The sequence below is a fragment of the Danio rerio genome, chromosome 7 (genome assembly GCF_052040795.2).
Source record: "Danio rerio strain M-AB ecotype USA chromosome 7, GRCz13ab, whole genome shotgun sequence".
NCBI classification, from domain to species: Eukaryota; Metazoa; Chordata; class Actinopteri; order Cypriniformes; family Danionidae; genus Danio; species Danio rerio.
In genome coordinates, this window is record NC_141027.1 from 39364310 (window position 1) to 39386805 (window position 22496).

Sequence of the window (22496 nt, forward strand, 5' to 3'; positions counted from 1 at the left end):
AAGTTACGTTCTAAAAATAGACCGCAATAGGTGAAATCCACAAAGTAGTCTGCTTTATTTTCTTTTTTCTTTTTTACAATTATTATAAATGTTTTAAGGTTGTAAAACCCCTCACTACATTATTTATCAGCTAGGCATTAACATTTGCACACTTTTCTCTCTTGTTTAAACACTCGAGTAACTTTTAACTTCCTTTAGCATGTCCAGAACTCCAACTTTTTACATCTTGCTCTGCCCTTTTGGGTGCTACAGTGGGAGCCTTTGATGGTGCAGAATGTTTAGACGACATCAAGGGGTTTGTTGATGAGAAAACTTGCAAACATACAGTACAGCACTTTAGAGTCACACTGCTAGCAATTAGGGATGCTCCGATTAGAATTTTTGTAGCCTATACAGAGTACCGATCCTTTGTCATGGTGATCAGCTGATACAGAGTGCCGATTCTGATGCTTTAAGCTTTATAATGCATAAAAGACGTTTTCCCTCTAAGTATGATACTTAAGTGGAGATTTCTTCTTACCTAAGAGAAAAGATTAACGATGCTGCATATAATCTTTTAAATGTGTCTTTTTTAACTATTTAGATGTGAACATGTCATGGTCAGAAAATAGATTTAACTAATTTAAAAAATAGTAAGAAAAAAGACAAACAATGCAATTTGAAATCACTGCAAATGATGGAAGAAAAATTCAACATGTTTCAATGAAGAAAAAGGTACACACGTATACACACATTTGATGCTTGAAAAGGTAAAATGCACATCTAAAAAATCCATTACTTCTTTACTAAAAGAAAAGCAGGTCTATAAACTACTGTTTGTTGCAATAATTAAATGACAAGAAATTTTATTATTAAATATTCATGTTAAAAATATATAATTTATGCTTTATTTATGCAATATTTCCAGCCAAGTTTTAGTGAACTTGTAATATTGTAAAAAACACATAAGTTCTTTCAGTTCTTATATGTAAAAAGACCTAAATACATGCAAGGTCATTCAAATATTTTGCTTATCTTAAACTAACACAAACGCTTGTGATCGTTCATGTGATCGAATCATTAATGGTGATTATCGGCTGATATTGATCTCTGGCCGATCGATTGGAGCATCTCTACTAGTGATCAAAGATTTATGTCAGTTTGCAAAACTGAACGCATTATGTCCTGTACAGCAGACATGGCACGAAGAAGATTGATTGACAATAGTCTACTGCCAATCAGGACGCAGAACACAATGTGCTAAATAGGACGCAGAATCCAATGTGCTAAAAAAAAGCTTGTCAAATTGCACACAAAAAATCCATGAAACTGCGAAATTTGAAACTGAAAGGTAAACCGCGTTATGGCGAGGGACTACTGTATACAGAACAATGTTGGAGGAAAAACAGCTAGTGACTTTCATAGTATTTTTTGTTTCTACTATGGATTTCAAATGCTGCTTTTTCCAACATTCTTCAGAATTTCTTTTTTTTGTTCTTAAAGTGCTATTGTCCTCTCCAAAGAAATCTTAAGTAAAGGCGAAAGATTTATTCAATATGAAGAGAGACACATGAGTGTACTAGAATAACTTGTCTTGTTCAGAAGAGAGATTTATAAAAGTTGAGAATTACTTGAGTGTGAATAAATAGTGAAGAAAGGGTCATTTTGGGTGAACTATCCATCTGTGGTTTCAGATACATGCTCTGAAAGAGGTTTACCAAAAGATTAGTGTCTATAGTTTTTGAAGTGTTTCAGTCATGTTTCTGTTTCTTCCACAGGTTTGAGAAGAGCGCTGTGAACAATGCCAACTCTGGTAAGGAGTTTATCTGGTGCTTTCAGCTTTTCAGTGAACAAACCTCAAGCAAACTTTATCCAAGAGTTGCTTTGGATAAAAATATCTAATTTGAAATAATTAATTCACATTCAGCAGAAAAAAAAAAAATAGTCAGTCTCAGGTTTGCTCAGCAAGAAGCAAATTGTGAACGTCGATCAGGGATTCAAGCTGAGTGTTAAACGCTTGCTGGTCTTCTTGTTCCTTTTTAACAAGCTGCTGCCTGTCAGGAGAGGGCATCTGCCAAGGCCGTGGTGTTTTCTGCTCTCTTGGCATTAGTAGAGGAGATGGAGAGAGTGAGAGAGGGAAATGGTTGTCTCACAGTCTGTGAGGTGCAGCGAGGCAGAGCAGGTTATCATCACTCACATTGATCCACATTAGAATTCAGCGCTAGCTCCAAAGCTTCCTGGCATGAGCAGAGGAGGAACGCATTTCCAAAAACCTGATTTGGCCCTTTGCACGCTTTCTCTAGACAGGGAAAAAAGACTCTTCAATTCCATAAAGCGGCCGAGTTTTGAGAGCGGGATTGGAGCGGCCATATCTTTAGACACAGGCGTAGATTTAGCCTCGCCGTGCGCTCTACAGTGCGTGTTAGTCCGACATCCCAGCTGGGTATTTTCATATTTTACCTCTCGAGGTTTCTGAAGCAACACACAAGATTGCTGGATTAGGAAGGCAAATCTACAAAGGGCATTGCAAAGCTTTGAACACAGATTTAGCATATTGAGACTGAACCCTCAGAGCTGGCATCGGCTAATGTGATTAACACCCGTAATTAAAATGGTATTTTTTTACTCCCTTTTTAACTGTCTCCTTCCAAAGCATTAAATAAACAGAACATCATCTTGTGTAACTCTGAATAACTGAATATTGAACAAATATGCAAAAGCGATTTGCGCATACAGGCGGTTTCTGAATAATCATACCTTGAAATAATAATGGAGTCATCAATTGTCAAGAGGAAGCTGCAGCTCTTGTCTTTTACAGTCATTTTTTTTTTTACTAATAATACTGCATTTAAAAAAAAAAAAACTGATACCATGCTGTTTCACATGTCTGAACTTGATATATTCACTCCTTGTTTTAAATCTACACTGTTTCTTTTTTAATTGAACAAAATTTTGAAAAAAAGTAAACATGTTGAATCACTGCTGTCAGCATGTTTGTAACAACTGTTTAATTTAGAGCCGTCAGATTTAGTGAGAAACAGGATAGCTCTGTCATTGTATTTTCAAATCATATATGTATAGCTTGAAGAAGGAAACAAAACTGAAAATAATTTGCATATAAAAAAAGATAATGCCTTCAATGAAAAACTGAATCAGCAGCAACTTGGCTTTTTAGAAATACGTGTACAGTAGTTTGTGTAACATCCAATTCACTAGGTTTATAAAACAATCTTTATACGTCGGTTCTAAACCTGATTAGCAGAGCTAAAGCCAACTTATGCAATCAGCTTTTTTTTATTACTTTATTTGAAGGTTTCCCAGAGATGGGTTGCAGCTGGAAGGGCATCCGCTGCTTAAAACATATGCTGGATAAGTTGACAGTTCATTCCGCTGTGGTGACCCCTGATTAATAAAGGGACTAAGCCGAAAAGATAATGAATGAATGTTTGCAATCGTATCTAAAAAAATAAAATTACTGTAAACTTTAAACATTGCCAAATAACAGAAATGTCAAAATACAATTAGAAATAAATACAATTAAATAAAATTTGGACAAAACATGTTATAATTTAACAATATATTATGATGCAACACATCAAAGTTATTAAGTGAAGTTTAAACTGTACAGTTGTTTTATTTTACATAAGAGTGCAAAGATTTATTTTACATTTAAAGTACAGTTTCACTTGTGTGTCTTCAAATGAACAGAAATTAATAAAGTCATTTATTTTCTTTTTTTTCCTGTTTAGAATATAACAGAGCCTTCAATTGTCATTTATAAGGGATTTATAAAGCATAAATAATTCCACTAGATTAGGTCACAAAACTGGCTGAAGTTAAGTTAAAGCATTTATTAACATACAAATTAACTATTAGTATATGCCGGAATAATAAGATACTTTATATGAATGTCATAAATACCATTTATCTTAAAATAACACCAACTACTCTTAAATAACTAGTTTGTAAACAACACAATACTTAATTGGATAATGAAAGTATAATATTTAACAAAGTATGAAAATACATTCATTAATAAGCACATTATAAATGTGCTTATAAGTGAAGAATAAAGCATTTGTAGCTGTATTTATAAACGGCTTACTAACCTCTATTGATGTAGAGTTAATACTTAACAGACAATAAATTAAATATTTGCTAATGTTTAATAAAGGATTTATAGTGTGTAGGTGTTATAAAGTGTTATTGAAAAGGTTCTTATGGAGCTTGTCGTTAAAAATCTGAGTCTTTCCATCTGAATAACAGATATCATGTCAGAAATCTAGTTCTGGAATGAGGCGGGGAAAGGTGATTTCCAATTGTTAAGTACTAGTCTTTCAACCACAACCATGCTGAATTAAAGATTCTTGCATTGTTTGAGGGAGAGAAGATGTATTTTGTAAAAAACCAAAGATGGCAAGTTCGGCATCTGGTAGAAAAGGTCTGCTATAAGCCTTGGAGTACCGGTCAAATATGTTTGTCCAGAATCTATTCAGTAAGGAACAGAACCAAAAGGTCTGAGCAACCATGTCCTCTGCTATCGTGCATCTATCGCACATTGGTGAGACACAAGGAAAGATTTTATGTAGTTTGGCTTTAGTGTAGTGTAATGTAGACGGTGTATGACCTTGAATTGAATCAGCTAGTGTCTGCTGTTGAAGCCTGACTGTATTAAAGTCAAACAATTACCCATGTGTCTCTAGAGAGTTCGATCTTTTAGAAATTTAACTTTGAGTTACAACTTTTTATTGCAGTCACATACTGTTTAGATTCATTTTTGCTGTGATTAATTTTAAGTAATAGTATCAAACCAAACTGAAGATCAATTGAAATGGCCTCCTCCAGTTTTGCATTGAAGAAAAACCCATTAACTTTATTTTTTATACTGAAGCCATGCGTTTTCACACATCTGCTAGCACTTTATTTCAGTAAACAGTGTTTGCTCTGTAATTAGTTAAGTGAAAATGATCAAAATAAGATCAAGATCAATTACTTTGACAAAAAATATGAATGCATGTCCATTAACAGAGTATCATCTCATTTCTTTAACAGTGTCAGTGGACAGTCTAATTGAATGTGTGAAAAAGAAGGACCATCAGAAGGTAAGAGCATCATTTCAATACATTAAGCACATAAATACAGCAGCCTCACTCTTTCTTCTTACAAGTTTCACAAACTTCAGTGTTGACTAGTTTGCAAGAACATGCAGATATTATTCGAGTAGACCGCTCAGATGCTGTGTTTTACACTGATTTAATATGCAAGAGAGCAGCCTGTGTGCTTTTAGTTAAATGTTCACTCGGCCTAAAGGATATTCTGTCGTCTGTAACACAGGACTGACCTCACCATTAAATGTCAAGTATCTTGCAGAGCGGAGGCGGATCCAGATAAATGATCCTGCATATTCTCTTGACCTTTCACTCGCTCTGGGTTTCTATGGTGACCAAACAGACTTTCTCCAGACTGATAATCTCTCACGCCCAGACCCAAACATGTTCCCACTCCTGGAACACCTCAGAAGAGGAAAGAATTTCAAATATTTCAAATATTAATGAGAATTGTTGACTTGCTGCAAAATGGCTGTGATGCACCCGGCATCCTTTACCTGGCCCAGTGTGTCGTCTTTAAAGCATTTTAGTGCTCCTACAGCCTGAACATTAGAGCAGTAAACAGCCTCTCTGACATTTAAAGTCGCATGAAAGATGCAGAACTTCCTTCAGGCCACGTTTATATCAGTACTTTTTTATTTTTGCACAGCATTATAAAATAGAATTGATGGAAAGGAATAGTGGTGTTTTTAAAAAAAAAAAAAAAAAAAAAAAAGCTTTCCATCCACACTGCACTGATGGCCCTATCAAAATTGTACCCTATTTGAGCTTTTTAAATAAACCACTAATTAGTAACATTCATTATAACAACTAGTAATAAATTGCATTGGAAGAAATAAATGTGACATTTAAGTTAGCTAAAAATGCTTTAAATGTTACCAGTATTTAGGAGATTACAAGATATAACTATAATTATACACTCAAAAAAGTTTTTTTTATTTAAACTTAGCTGAAACAAAAGTTTTTTTGGGGACCACTTAATTGTTTTATGTTCAATTAACTTAAATTAGTCAAATCTAATGAATTAACTTAATTTCTTTGTTGTGTCAACAGTGTGGATGCCAGCATTTTTTACAGTGTAGTACAAAACTACATATACAATTATTACAAAAAACACAAATCACTGTACAACAGGAAATACTATAGAATGATCCAGAAGAACCAATCAGGAGCTGTGTCCAAAATGGCACATTATACACTACTTATTCACTTAGTATATGATAATATATAATTGCAGTGTCGTCCCAAATAAAACGCTGACCCTTTTTTACTAACCACAAATTCAGACCGTTTCCCAGATGTTTGACGCTTACTAAAATACTACAACAAATGACCAATACCTGCCATAAGTATAACCGCATTTACCATCGGGAAGCAGCATAATCACTCATGTAGGAGAATTTTGCTTTCACAATCTAAAATAAATAAATTAATCAAATGTCAGCGCCTGATAGCTCCGCCCCTTCTGCTACATCAGCAAAACTGCAGGCGTTGAGTGTGTGAAGTGTCCATCATTCCAGACTTCTTTTAACAGTTAAATAAGTGCATCATCCGGGTATTTAAAGTACACTTATTCTTTTAGAATAAAAGGATATTTCAGTGTGAATGCACTACTTAAATGTGACCAGACATGCCTTTTTTTATTTATTTATTTATTTATTTTTTTTTAGTTTTGGTTAAGTTTTCAATTTAAAAAAGGGTCTGCAGTGCTTGCAGTACTCATGCACCTATACACTTGACCATGCAGTGTTTTAGTTTTGTGTAATTTCAAATGCAACCCTAACATTGCAGAGTTTCCAAGACAACGCTTAACAGTTACTAAATTAGAAAAATAAATCACCAAACAAACAAATAGTGCTAGGTATGTGTGCAACTGCATTTACCGTATGGAGGTGGTATAATCGTTTACTTAATACTTATATTATCCGGGTATTTAATGTGCACTAATTATTTGGAGAATTTTAGTTGTGAACGCACCACTTACACAATTTATAGTGCAAAAAGCATATAACAGTGTACAAGAATACGATTTAGTGTATAAGTATGCAATTTGGGTGCAAAGTAGGATGCTAGACATAATTGTAGCCAAGTTGTGCCATTTAAGAGAAAAGCTCAGTAGTTTAAACTTAACTTTGCTCACTGTCTGGTGTTTGGTGTATTCTTTTTCCTCTCGGTGGATTCCTCATCTGAAATCTCCTCCAAAATGAGACTCAAAGCTGGTGAATAAAACACCTTTGATGATATCACTGTGACTCACTGGACTGGTGATAATGCCAGTATTTTAATGTCCAAACTCTCTGTGGTGTATAAAAGAGTCTTGGCAATTTTCTGACAGATTTTTGGGCTTTATCGCACTGAAGGGTTTTTTGAACCCATTGAGATGGTCACTGGCATGTTTGCTATCAGCTTTCAGCCAAACGTGTGCTTTTTCTTAAGCACAGCTGAGCCCATGACTAGATTCTGATTCAATAACTGTGAAAACCAATCCTTTTGGCCATTTTTCAATAGTTAATAAGACTTGGTGTTCAGGATAGCATGTGGCTTCCCGTAATGGTGCTTGCTTTAATTTGCCATGGTTTAGGATGTGTTCATCTTGCTGTACATTTCCCTAACTGCATTTTCTGTGCAGTTGAAGGAGCTGCATAAGAAAGGGGCCGACCTGTGTGTGCAGGACCCTGCTGGACGGACCCTATTGCACTATGCTGTGGAAGTGGGCAGCAAGGAGATTGTCAAATACATCATTGATAATGGTAATCACAAATCACATCTGTACAGTATCATTTTACAAACACTGCTAGCGTAGGCAGAATGTTTTTGTCTCGGTACGGTTTATGTCTGTATGTCTCTTGTTCTTTCTGTTGAACAGTTAATGTAAAAGCTATGGAGAAATTCTTTGAAGAAGTAAAGTACAACTGTTATTGTCAGATGTGTCTCTTTCTTTCTCTCTCTCTCTCTCATTTTCTCTTTCTGTCTGTCTGTCCTTAAATACAGAATGGGGCAATGTTTTTGAACGGTTAAAGTCCATGTTTCAGTTACATGATTACTCCTATGTTTTTAGTTAGATCCCAGACACCGTGGAAATAAAAGTTTAATGTGTTTTTTGTACTATGAGAGTAAAAATGCACTTTTTTGCTATATCTCAAAATGTGAAAAAATATAATAATTTATTTATTTTTTTTTTATTTCGTCATTTTTAACCGGAAAAGATTAAAAGATAATCAGGCCTGGCTCAACATAAATGCTGTTTTTCCAACAGGTTCCTGCTCTGCAGAACACAGAAACATACAGACACTCTTAACATCTCATCCGTCAAGACATAAGAACATTACAAACAATTGCAAAATATACAACATAAGGAGAGACAAGCTGCTATCTCAGTGGCTATAGGGATAGTTGAGCATCAGATGAGGAGCTTAGGATTTTTAAAAAAAGTCTTATTGTCTTTAGATGTGGGCTTTTGTGAATACATAAAAGAGAGATCTCTGTCCATAACAGACATCCATTTGTTGCAGATCTGGTGGAACGATCAGTCCTTGTATTAATTATTATTGTATAAATCTGAATTTTGGCCCCAAAGCACATAGGGCTGCTGAGGTAGCACTATTTAAAATTTGATAGTACAGTTTAATCCCCGTGTTCATAATGAAATATTGAAATGATAAAGCATACTAAAGATGAAGCATAATAATAATAATAATAATCATAATAAAATTATTAAAACTAAGACATACTTTAATCTCGTATTTTAGGTTTGTCTAGAACAGGGTTATATACAAATTTATTTCAGCTTGTTTTCTTAAATAATTAATTATTTATAATTATTCTTAATTATAAAGGGCGAGGCAGTGGCGCAGTAGGTAGTGCTGTCGCCTCACAGCAAGACGGTCGCTTGGTTGCTGGTTCAAACCTCGGCTCAGTTGGCATTTCTGAGTGGAGTTTGCATGTTCTCCCTGCCTGTGCGTGGATTTCCTCCAGGTGCTCCGGTTTCCCCCATAGTCCAAAATGCTGAAGGTGAATTGGGTTTGCTAAATTGTCCGTAGTGTATGAGTGTGTGTGTGTGAATGTGTGTGTGGATGTTTCCCAGAGATGGGTTGCGGCTGGAAGGGCATCCGCTGCGTAAAAACTTGCTAGACAAGTTATCGGTTCATTCCACTGTGGCGACCCCGGATTAATAAAGGGACTAAGCCGACAAGAAAATGAATATTAGTTATAAAGTATTATTATTATTAATTATTGTATAATAATGTTACTTTTCTAAATAATGAGTAACACATACTAACACATTAATTTTAGAATTAATTAATATTTGAGTTACTTTTAAAAAATGCAATGCAAGTTACTTTTTAGTTTAGTGAATTCGCTTTAAAAAATTTAATTGCTGAAATAAAATAAACGTCATTTTATTAAACAGACAGAAAGAAAGATGGCAAAGACTTACATTTCTACGATAGAAATGTTCTCATTATTTTGAACACATAAGAAAATAAGGAAAAAAGGATTATCTAAACGCACAGTGATTTTACGTTTTAATTAGACAAAAAGTTGCATCACGGTGGCGCAGTGGGTTGCACATTTTTCATGTGTTTTTTTTTTTAAAGATAGATATATGAAGGTTATACAGTGTGTTTTTAATTGGAAAGCTCCTCTTTTTTAAAAAAAAAGAAGAGAAAAACTCTGCAATTTTTAAAAAGAGATCAAGATTCAGCCAGGTCAGAAAAAGTAACGCAAAAGTAACGTAAGGCATTACCTACCATAAAAAGTAACTAAGTAATGAAACTAGTTACTTTTATGCGGACTCAAGTTTGTAATGCATTACTTTCTTAAGTAACTTTTCTCAACACTGGACATACTTTAAATAATGCTTAAATCAAAAATCACAAAGTTAAACTGGAACTGAAAATATTACAACTAATAATAAAACTCCTATAGTATCTTAAGAATACCAAAATAATGTGGGTCTAAAAATGTAGTCGTATTTTTCATGTGTAAATGTAATTTTGTGAAGGAAAAAAAATCCTATTTACGCAAATCCCAAATTTGTCAACAATACATTATAAAAAAAAACAACAATACAAACTTTAGACCAACAGGTTTTCGTGAACAGAAGAAAAACATCAGGTGTGTCCAAACTTCTGACTGGTATTGTCTGCTTTCAGTCAGTGTTATGTTTGCTATCTGCTGTGTGTGGGGGGGTTGGTGTGTGAAGCAGGTCATCTCTCTCTCCCACGCAAGCTTTTTACAGCTCTTCATTAAGCAACACAACATCACCTCAGGGCACATGCTTTTGTGCAGATGCAAGGTTTGATGTTTTTTTCTGTCTCTGTTTTTCCACAGCACCCACCGATATCCTGGATGTAACAGAGAAAGAAAAGTGAGGATTGGTCTTTCATACTGAATTCACGCTGATGCCATTTCCTATTTTTATCTGTTGACAGTAAAAGTTCAAGCTTTTGTTTCATGATACTGTAGTCAGGACTGGCTCATTCAAAAGACTTACCTTGAGTTTTGTTTTTAACAATCAGTTTTCTACCAACTGCTTTCTATATAATTATCTGTCTCTCTTTTTCTCTGTTTGTCTGTTTCTTTTATTCAGTGGAGAGACTGTGTTGCACAAAGCAGCCTCGCTGTGTCATAGGACAATCTGTCATTACCTAGTGGAAGCAGGAGCATCTCTTATGAAGACAGACTTACAGGTGAGATCAAATCTGCAGAGGATTGTTCATGTAGGGTGGGGCGATATTGCAAAAAAATAAAAAAGATCACAACAACATGTTTCATATCATTCGATATCAATAATTATTAAATATTTTTTAACAATACATTTAGGATTATTAGGATTTTTTGGTTATTCAACCATTTTATTTTAATTTGCGTACATTAGTAAGGCTAACAGTTATAATAGTCAAAACCAAAATATAAATATCTCTAACAATAAACAAAACAAAATATATCATTTATAAATAGTAATATAAACATAAGTGTTAAAGAGACTCTTAAACATGATAAATAAAATGTTACAGTGTGTGCAATGTTAATTTGTAAATACTGAACAATCATAGCAAGCTTTAAGGTGTGAATAATAATGATACAGTAAACCTCAAACTCTGTCAACAACACAAATTATGATAATCAAATCTGAGCTTTAAAGTAAAGGAACTAACCATCACTAAACAAATACATTCTACACAGTACAAATTGTGAAGTTGAACGACTACATTACCTCAATGATAAAAACTCTTTCAGATGGGGAGCTAGTGGCTGGGATGCACAAGAAAAGAAACCAAAAAGCCACTCTGGTGACATCCTTTTTTATTTACAATCTCTTCACTGCTGCTATACGGCACACATTTTCGCATGTGTTGTTATTCTGACCTGAAGTGTCAAGTGCATGCGCGTGGATTCCTTGACCATTTACAATGGACTTTGCACTCACGCTCCCCTAGCGTCTCTTATAACTAGGCGACCATCAAGTGCTTTTTCAGAGGATGACAAACAAAATAATCATTGCTGCAGCTCCAATGCAAGTTTATGGAGAAAAGTAAAAAGCGCTGCAGTGTTAGGATGAACTGTGTTTGTCTCGGCTAATTACTAATTAGTCTGAAATGTGCATATTCTATACAAAGTGTGAAGCAGATTGATTAGTAGTACTTGAATTGCACTGCGCTCGGGGCATTCTGAAAATTTCAAATGTTTTTATAGGTTTTTTTTCAATATTGACAATGGTGTTTGATCAATAAATATCGATACCAATTTTATCGCCCAGCCCTAAGTTAATGTTTGGTGCTGAATTAGTTAAAGGGGCTGTTCATCTAAAAATGTAGTGGTACCATACCCATTAGAATTAATATATTTTTATTAAGTTTATTTTGTATGGTGGCTGTGAGAGCTTAAGAAAGCACATGCAAATAAAATACACCAACGAATTAAGAATATTTTTCAGTTTAACAACACAATCACAAATTAAAAACCAGCTGCAAAAAAAAAATGTATATTATATTTTGTCCTTTCCATCATTAGCCTACCCAAGGGACCTGCATTTTTTAATATATATTATTGAGAATATGAGTTCAATCCATGTGTAAAAATTATGTCTACTTTCTTAACCACTCTTTCACAATTTGTGCTTGGTGAATTTTGGCATTTTCTTCTTGGAATATGCCCGTGTAGGGGAAGAAAAAAATCCATCGATTGCATGACCTTGTCATTAATATATATACAGGGTTCTACCTAACCTCATTCTTTTGTGCATATAATGTTACTGAACTTAGACCTCACCAGCAGCAGCTCCAGATCACAGCACAGCCTCCAAAGGCTTGCATTGTAGGAACTATGCATGATGGGAGCACCACTTTATCTGCTTCTTTTCTTACCCTGATGTGCCCATCACTCTAGAACAGGATAAATCTGGATTCATCAGAAAACATGACTTTCTTACAATGCTCAAGTGTCCAATCTTTATGCTCCCTAGCACATTGAAGCCTTTTTAGCCTCAGTGATTATTAGTTTTCTAAAGGCTACATAGCTGTGCAGTCCCAATCCCTTGTGTTCCTTTTGCATTGTGCATGTGGAAATGCTCTTACTTTTACTGTTAATCATAGCCGTGAGCTCTTCTGTTGTTGTTTTTTAACCATTAGATATCACTTGACCTTTAGTAATTGCCAAACTCAATCATTCAAGGTTTTTTCCGACCACATTTCTTCCTCAAAGATTATGCTTCCCCTTCCTTACTCTCCTTCCAGTTTTGAATAATGCATTGGACAGTTCTTAGCCCAATTTTAGTCATTTCAGAAATCACCGTAGATGTTTCCTTTGCTCGATGCATGCACTAATTTGATCCTTCTGAATCCAATTCACATCTTTTCCATGACCGCAGGATGTGTCTTCTGATACAGTTAATAAGTGAGAAGCTACTCTCTGCATCAGTTAGAAGTAAATCATTAGTTACCAGCTGAAACATAATTATCCATGCAGTAATTATCCAATGCAAGGCTATATCTATATCTAGGCTGCATCTGATATTGCATACTTTCATACTAAATAGTACGATAAAAACATGATGTCCTTCAAGAGAATTCATGAATGGGAGAAAAGCGAAGCAACTCATGTGATGAGACAAAATGGCGGATGTAGTACATCCGAGTTTTATTCATACTGCTTACATTCATACTGAATAGACTGCACTTTTCTAACAGCTGAGTAGTATGTTTAAATTCAAATGCAGTACCTACTGAGTAATAGGCGATTTCAGATGCAGCCCTAAAGTATTTGGGTAGATACATCGTGATGCTGGATTATTATTATTATTATTAATTATTTTGACTGGCAGTGTATTTATCCCTTTTTCAAAATATATATTGCATAATAGTTTCTTTGTGTCTTTCTAAAACTTTCTTTAAATCCAATTTAGCAATGTGTTTCCCTTCCCAATATTGTAGTATGATTTTCATTGAAGTGGTCCAAACAAACCCTGAATACAAAAATAATATAGAGATTTTTGAATGCATCATGAAGGGTCAATGGTTAAACTTAGAAACACAATTGTATTTATATAGATTAATTTACAGCTCCTTTATGACCTTTTATAACTAAGCTTTGTTCATCTGCACTTCGAGAGACAGAGAAACCTCCAAGACTTCATTAAAACGATTGTATTATTTAAAGTCTTAAGGTCTTAGAACAACATTAGAGCACGTAAATGGTGATATAAATTTAATTTAGGCATAAGCCTTAATGTAGATGTCTACTTAATGTACTGTACAAGCCTCATAATCAGGCTTTGTATAGTGCATGACAGAAACCCATTGGGACACACTGTCATGTTTGAGTATATATTAAAATACATCCTGTCAGTGGTTTCTTCACTCGTTGTTACTGATATGGGCATTTAGTAAGGAATAATTTTGGTTAGCACTGAAAACGGATCCATGCTGAGCCGGTTCACTGTAGACGTTTGTGGCTTCTGGATCTCTCTCATTTTGGCTGCAGCCTCCAGCTTTTCTCAATCCCAGGACGTCTCTGCACTCAACTGCTCTGTTAGTCAATGCTGACTAAGACCTCCACACGAAACAAGGAGCCATTCTTCCCCCCCAGCAGCAGAAGCCCACCCTCTCCCCCGCTCACCTCCGCAGAGCCAGCCAAGAGACGCAAGCCCTCCTGCGGCACTTCTCATTGGTGCACCGCAAAATTACACACAGCTGTAGACACACTAGACTCTAATTACTGCCTCTCTTCTTTTCAGAAGAAACATCAATTTAAAAGCTACTCATTTGAAGAGATCACTGAGGGAATGATTTTCCACAAAGCACAGAAATCTCATTTGTGGTTAGAACTCGCCGCAGTACTTTCTATGGCTCTTGCTCATGCTTTTATTTTTTTAATTTCTTTCCCTATAGTCTTGTACCTTTGCACCCCCGGGCCTCCGTTTAATGTCTCCAAAAGCTCATGGCAGTCTAACGGACCTGTCCCAACTCCCATCTGATAAATGTGTGAGACGCCGCTGATTGAGTCTCCTGGGTGCCAGTGGACTCTAGTCTGTCTGACAGCCTTCGCTTCTATCTGTGTAATTATCAGTAACTCGTGTGCTGTTGAGGGAAATGAAATGTGTAAAGTCACCAGTCTGGCACAGTCTAAAGGCAGGCCGAGATAAAGATTTCTCTCTTCAGAGGACATCCCAAGATTTTCATCTGCCCTCTTCAGGGAGACTGTACTCCTGACAGGGCCCGATTTGGCTGTGCCGTTCTCTTGGACCACGGTGCTTTGCGTTTAACGGCTCCGTCAGCACTTTTCTGCTCTGCTTTCCATCAGATCTAAACATCCCGCACTCATGGTTTGATTCAATCCAGAAAGCATCACTTCCAGGATAGAGTGACTCACCGTTTATCGCCGGTGATGAAGCACAATTCCTCCCGCTGCCTTCCTTTCCTCTGTTTCTCCTTTGCAGTCCATCCATCTGTCTTTGTCTTTATATAATAAGCCTCCCCATTATCCATTCCATCGTTTTTCTCATTTGTGACTTGTATGAGGATGAATGCTGGTTTTTAAAAGCACTAAGTGTGATTATATTTCTGTTTGGCCTGCCCTGCAGAGATTCATCTCTCTTAAAGCTTTTTTTTTTTCCTTCTGTGCAACTTTTAGTTCATCACGGCTAATATTCTCCATTGTGCTAGCTACGGGACTAGCTTTTGACAGCTTTTCCAAAACTGGCTTTGTCTGCGTCTGAAAGGCTGGAAATGGAGAGATGCAGTACCACGCTGGAAAGTTGCACAGGATGAAAGGGTGCCGGTGGCCGGCCTGCTGTACTGTATATTCACGAACAAAAGCAGCTTCATCTGTGCCATAACAATGAAAGCGCCTGGCGGGCAGTTTGAGTGCTCTGAGCTCTGTCCGACAGGAACAGTCCAGGCCTTTCTCTTAGACTCTCTGCACTAGGCCTGCCTGCAATTAACAACAATTACTGTTGAGCAATGCTGGCACCAGCAACATGGAAAAAGAGAGGCGTTTTCTGAGAGAACATGTTTACCATTAGAGGCTCCGTGTAATCTCTGATTTCCTTTCTTCATTGTTCAAGAAGAATCTGTCTGAAAGAAACTGTCCCTAATTAAGGCCTGCAGCAACTAGAGATTCTCTCTGTGTGTTTTGCTTCACTTCAGGAAGCTTGATCGTGTACTTCAGCTTGTGTTTGTATTTATAAATGGAGTCCCACTGAAACAAAGAGCAGCCTAATAATGATTTATTTAAACTGTTTTAAGCATGCATCAAAAATCTGGTCCTAAATTCAAATTTTATATTATAATTAACATACAATATGGTTCCATTAGTTAATGTATTTACTAACATGAACAAGCAAAGACAATACATTTATTACCATGATTATTAATCTTTGATCATTAATCAATGAAATCGGAGTAATTCATTGTTAGTTTTTGCAACTCACACTACACTGTAAAAAATTATTTGTTCACTCAACTTAACTTAGTTAAGTCATCTTGTTGCAGTGACTCAATACTCTGAGTTTTCTCAACTTAAATTTAGTTGACAGAGTTAAATCATTGATCCAACTACTTATTTCAAGTTAACTGGACTTGCAGTTTAGTTTTAATAAGTTATTTTACATTATCAAGTAAGCAGAACTTGCCAAGTTTAGTTTAAATACATTAACTTACATTCAAGTAATTCATCATCAAGTTCACTGAACTTAATCTAGCAGATTTTCTCAATTAGAAACAGAACAGACCACAAAATACACATTTTATGAAAGGTTTTTACTACCAATTTAGCAACCACACACAATGTACTTACAATAGAATTGTCTTTACAAAGTATTTTTCTCTTATAAAGTAAAAAAGAATAACTGTAAAACTCTGAAATACATATCTAACACAGACTCTTGGAAGAAAATGACACCAGAACATGGAATTATCAGATTATAAAATCTGATCTCAACATCCTTATTTGAATGTATTTTAAGTGAATGTACTCTTGCACTGCAGATATCTGCTCCAATGTTCATCAACAGTTTCTGATTTCAAGGAGTCGTCCCTCTGGTCGGCTCTTCTTCAGAATCTGTGTGCTGTATAAAATGCCAAACAATTAAAAAAAAATCTTTAAATTTCTTTACATTTTCTTTACTTTACAAAATCTAAAACACTAAGCTGAAGAACATAAACACAACATGTACACCAAATGGTATTTACCTACAAATCATTACTTGCGTGAAGGCAGTGCTTCAGTGTTTAGTGTCCTATGACAATTTGTAATTAATTGGTTGTAGTGGAACTTGCAGCTCCAATAATTTATCAACACCAAATGCCCCACACTGCTTGAAGTAATTCTATAAAGAAAAGAAAATGCCAAAAACATACTTTTTAAGTAGTTTACACAATCAAGACTGGAGTAATCATACATTTTTTAAACATAAATTTACTGAAATCTTTCTAATTTATTTGCCTATTGCTGCTTAAATATTTGTTTACTGTATGCATATAATAAATATTATTCTACTGTAAACAAAAAAAGGAAGTTTGAAAAGAGAAGTTTAATAAAATCTCACCTGTTGAAAGTTGATCTGGCTTTTGGGAATGTGCTGCAACCTTTATAATGGAAAAGTCACATTTGGGTCAATTATTGTAAATATTTGTTCTTAAATATTTAAATACTGTAAAGTTATTAATGGAAATAATGGTAAAATATCACCTTTAAGTAACCAGTCTGCTCTCTGGGAACAACCTTTATAATGAGAAAAGTACATGTAAATGAATTACTGTTAATATTTTTTCCAAAGTATCTTCTACTATATATAAAGAAGCAATCCATTAAAATCTATAAAAACAATTATACTATAAAAGTACTATTGTTTATACACATATTGAGGTATTGCAAATTTGAACCTAAAGCAAACTTTACTTTTACTAAAAATGTGGCCAAACTATAAATTAGACCTATTGGCCCAATCTTATAAATGTGACCAAAAGGTCTAATCTGCTCCAAAAACATTTATACTGTGAACAGTACATTGACAATCAGTTCATATGTGTCATTTTACAAGTTATATCAAATTTGAAGAAGCATTACTTACCAAATGTGATGATTAAACAATTAAAATATCTGGTGAAAAGTATCCCATTGTCTGAATTCTTCTGGTGTTTAACTGGCAGTTGGCAAACCGACTTAAGATTGGATTGGAAGTCTGGGGCGCAACTTAAAGATGCTGGTTCAGCATATGTTTTTGAGTTAAGTCGACAAACACTCTATTACAGACTAGTTGAGACAGCGAAAACTTAACAGGTTAAGTTGAATTACCAACTTTGTTGTTTCAACTTAAATCATGTTGAAAAAAACTAAAACGCAGCATGATTTTTTACAGTGTACCAATACAATACTAATAATGCTTTAGTAAATGTTAAAATTTGATTAATAATTGCTGTACAAGTATTGTTCATTCTTACTAAATACATTAGCTATTATTATGTAACTAATTGAACCTTATTGTAAAGTGTGACCAATATGTTTTAATATAGATTAATAAAAAAATTGCATTTAGATTGGAAGTATCACAACAAATTGGACAGGACACATTTTAGAACAAACCTAAAAATGTTATTCTCTGTTCATTTATTTTTAATAACCAATATTCAAATTACTATTACTACATGAGTACTGAACTTTCGAGTGGCTTTTGTAAACACAAAATACTTTTTACAAAAAAGTAATATTAATTGCAAATTTCAATTGTACTACATACCCAAACTGTCTTGTTTGTACTCATCATGTCTTTTCATTTCCAGGGTGACACTCCGAAGCATCGTGCCGAGAAGGCGAAAGATGCTGAACTTGCGGCATATCTTGAAAACCGCCAGCACTACCAAATGATCCAGCGTGAGGACCAGGAGACTGCAGTTTGACCTTTGTCCTCTGACCGGTGTCCTCGTTATTTTGTGCCAAAACAACTGTAACCAAAAATGTGTCTCTATACTCGTCGCAGACTCTCCAGACTGCAAGCGGGATGATACATTCCCAGAGAGGGGAGATGATCGCACACTTCATCGTCTCTGAAATGTTCCCTAGCTTTTGTCATCATTCTCTGAATGACCTTGATGGACTTTATGTCTTTACTTTCAATGCACTGCCAAAATATCTTAAAGGGTTTTTTTTTTATGTATGAGACAGAATGGATTTCCCTCCATGTTAATGCACTCATCAGTGTTGCTTTTCTAGTTTGACAATGCTGAATGTCTGATGAATACAATGAGGTTTTCAAAAGAAGGCTGGCGTGGACGGCGTTTTGTCTGTCTTGAGCCACGGCTGTCTGGAAGTCCACAGCTACAGCTTTAGTATTGCTCTGTTAAAGCTGAGCTCTGGTTAGTGGTCCAGAAATGAACCAGACATGACATTTCAATTAGCTGACCTGTTTCTGAGTAACAGTAGAGGCATTTAATGACATGATGATAATGTATAATGTGGATTCCCCACCACTGAAAGAGTTCAGGAGAGTTCATAGACAAGGAATATTTCCGTTGGTCTCGGTTTGAAGTGTCAGACGTGTTTAGATATTTTTCAGGTGTGTAATTGCAAGGACTTTGCATTTTCATAGATTTCTGTGCTGTTTCTAATAAGAACATTCGGTACTGTAAATGTATGCGAGTAGCTTTTTGTTTAAGAGGCATTTGCACTGTAGCTTTGATTGCCTTCTTTTCTGGATTTATAATTGATGTACTAAAATATAGCTTCTTTCCTACAATATTTTTAAGTAAATAGATGTTTATATAATTTGTAGCTATAAAAGATGTGTTGTCCTTTTTGTATCATAAACCTCTGTAAATTAGATTTTGCTTTATTGGAGTTGAGAACAGATCTCCCTGTGATTCAGCTCATTTTTCCTACGTTTTTAAACCGACATGCTCTTCGAGAGTTTGTTTTGTTATGGCTTTTGTTTTGTTTTTAGTACTGATGTCTTAATGGAGATTGAAAATTTTAGGATGCTATTTATTTTCCTAAAAAGCTATATATTGAAAATATTGAAAGCATACATATTTAATACCTAAAAGTAATACTTAATAGTAATTTATAATCTTTTTGAATTATTTACATCACAGAATGAAACTGTCCAGAAATTTACTTCATTAATGACATGACCCACTGATTTCAAAGATCAATAAACGTCGTTATGCGGTATGTTTACATTATTTTGACGTTGTTAACACATTGTGTTAATTAATGTTATTAATATTCTTTTTTAATATCCTGCATCATTGGTTCTGCTCTTTATTTTGGAAATATAAGTGGTTAAACATCCATCCCATCCATTCATCCCTCACCCTGACAGTTATTTGACAGTGTTGATGAATAACATCATATAAATCAGTGTTTCTCAACCACGTTCCTGAAGGACCACCAGTTTCACACATTTTTCATGTCTTCTTATCCAAACACAGAGACTCTGTTAGCAGAGACTGAAAGAACTATAATGGGTGTGACAGACAAAGGAGACATCCAAAACATCCAGTGTTGGTGGTCCTCCAGGAATGTGGTTGAGAAACACTGATTTAAATGACATTATATACCATAAAAGCCAAACTCAGTTAACTTTTACAATAAACATTCAGACAAAGATGTTTTTGTAATCCATTTTGGCCATTTTTGTATGGAAATGAATCTCTTTTTGTCATAATCTCTTATATAATGCTTTATTCCAAGAGCTTAACATAAAGGCCAAATATCACCTGCACTACAGTAATGGATAATCTGTTTTTTATACTGTAGCTTGGAAAGACATACACGGATGCATTCTGCGAGAGAACAGAGCTAGCAGACTGGCTACAACTGTAAGTGATCCTCATGCCAGTTCTTTCTACTGAACCATGCCAACTTCATTCCTTTACAAATTAATCGTTTGAGGAGATTTTATGATTCTTTCACTTTCTTCAGAATCATCACAGTCCTAAAACTAGAGTTTTTTCATACTAATATGCGGGACAGATGGTATAGATATGCCCCAAATGTTTATTTATAATTTTTCTTGTTATACTGTAATTATTTGGATGCATTTCTAAAGCAGTTGTATTGTGTGTAAATAATACATTGAGTTTTATTTCTCATTTAAATATATATTAGAACCACGCTACAATAAGCTTCTTCTTTTTTCTGTTTCTGTGAAACTTATTATTGATTAGGACTTTATTGGACGTAGACCTTTCAAAAGCCTTACATTTATCCACAGATCCATACTCTTAGCAATATGCATTTTTGATTGGCATTGTGATGTTTTCTGCATGAACTCCACGGCTATCAACCCAGAGTTGAGTGCATATTAAATAATGGCCAGATTTTTTATTTAAGTACTGCATTTAGCATATCATTCTGATACCTTTAATGGCAAGTGAGGAATCCACTGAGTGACTTAGTCTGGCTTATTTAGATTTTATCAGTCATACTTTAACTATATGGCCCTATTGCTGTTGTTGTTGATCTATCTATTCTGCGACATGTTCAGAGGAGTTTATAAGCGATCTCCTGTTACTCTTCATTCTTCTATACTGGAGTCTATTTTCCTCCATACACCAGATCACGGTGGTAGTTCTGTACAATGTTTCATTATAAATAATTCATACTTGCTTGTTTTCACAAGCAGCTATTCAGGGACGAAGCTTTTTATGTCCCTTTATCATCTGATTACAACCAAGATTTTAATCCATGGCTTATTTTAGCTTCACGTCTCATTATCACCACATTGTCGGAAAACACATTAATTTCATTTCCTTATTGTGCTATTGTGATACACTGTTGAAGCTTGATCCATCGTCAATACTTCATCACCAACATTATTAATAGGCATTCCTTTATTACTGAAAGGGATTGTTCACCCAAAAATGACTTTTATTCACCCTTCACTTGTTCGAAACTTTCAGTTTCTTTCTTCTGTTGAACACAAAAGAAGATATTTTGAAGAATGCTGGTTGACTTCCACAGTCCTTTTATCCTACTATTGAAGTCAGTGGGTTCTGTTGACCTGCATTCTTCATAATGTCTTCTTAAAGCGAGGGAGTAAATGGTAAGGAAATGAAGTTTTTTAGGGGTGAACTTTCCCTTTAAGGGATTAGATTTTCCAAAAAGTTTCTCCCAAGCATTTCTCCTTTTGTTTTATGGAAATCTCCTTACTTTTAACTTTTAAAGGGCAAAGCAATGTAATATGTATGTATTCTGAATTTCTGAATGTGTTTTGTTGCCGTGCATTTTCTCGCTCAATTAAGCTCTTAAGCCTTTAGCCATCATTGAGATGCATGAAAACTGCGAGAGGAGGAAGAACTGCCTCTTTCATTGATTTACAGGGAACATGATCTGACATTGACTCTAATTTAGTCTTGTTTAGTCAGAATTTTTTTCTTTTTGAGTTGCGGTGCAATTCAAGGCTAGAAATCGCTAGAGGTTGTAAAGAGAACGCATGGGTTCTAGTGCAATATACTAAATTTTAAGAGATGTTTTATGAATATTTTGTTCTGTAACAATATGTAGTCAATATCTATCTCCTCAATGAACTTATTCTGTTACTGTCTGGCTAATAAAGTAATAAAGCATACCGAATATTTCATACTCCAAAGCAAGGTCGTTTGTTGTTCAAACCACTGGGATGTCTGGACTTTGAATGGTCTTGTTATGATCACCCAATGCTGCTCAAGTATTCTGATTGAAGAATTTAGTGGTTTTTCCTTTTTAATAAGAATGAGAACAAATGCCTTTTTTCCCCTCTGCCTTAAGACCTTTTTAGAGTAAACAGACCATCATATACAGTACACTGTTATTACTCTTCCTCATGTCACATTTATCTTCTGAGACCTTTGTTCATCTTCTGAACACAAATTAAGATATTTGAGATGAAATCCAAGAACTTTTTCATCCTCCATAGACAAAAACAGT

General features: G+C 35.0%; 1 protein-coding gene and 1 pseudogene across 51 annotated transcripts in view; one reads left to right on the forward strand and one right to left on the reverse strand.

Moving 5' to 3' along the window:
• The window catches only part of dgkza (diacylglycerol kinase, zeta a), a 195478-nt gene extending 173299 nt beyond the window's left edge, over positions 1–22179 (forward strand). For 47 of the 51 annotated variants that reach the window (XM_087259375.1, XM_087259377.1, XM_087259382.1 and 44 more), the window contains 6 exons: positions 1758–1792; positions 5032–5081; positions 7717–7837; positions 10422–10458; positions 10681–10780; positions 18371–19768. In XM_087259375.1, the coding sequence (XP_087115501.1) occupies positions 1758–1792; positions 5032–5081; positions 7717–7837; positions 10422–10458; positions 10681–10780; positions 18371–18487 (460 nt within the window). In that variant the 3' untranslated portion in view covers positions 18488–19768. Of the gene's footprint in view, positions 1–1757; positions 1793–5031; positions 5082–7716; positions 7838–10421; positions 10459–10680; positions 10781–18370 lie in introns of all 51 variants that reach the window. The other 4 variants (NM_001442946.1, NM_001442947.1, NM_001442948.1 and 1 more) reach the window with 1 other exon arrangement.
• LOC137496268 (U5 spliceosomal RNA) lies at positions 1432–1556 on the reverse strand (annotated as a pseudogene).
• Positions 22180–22496: the final 317 nt, after the last annotated feature.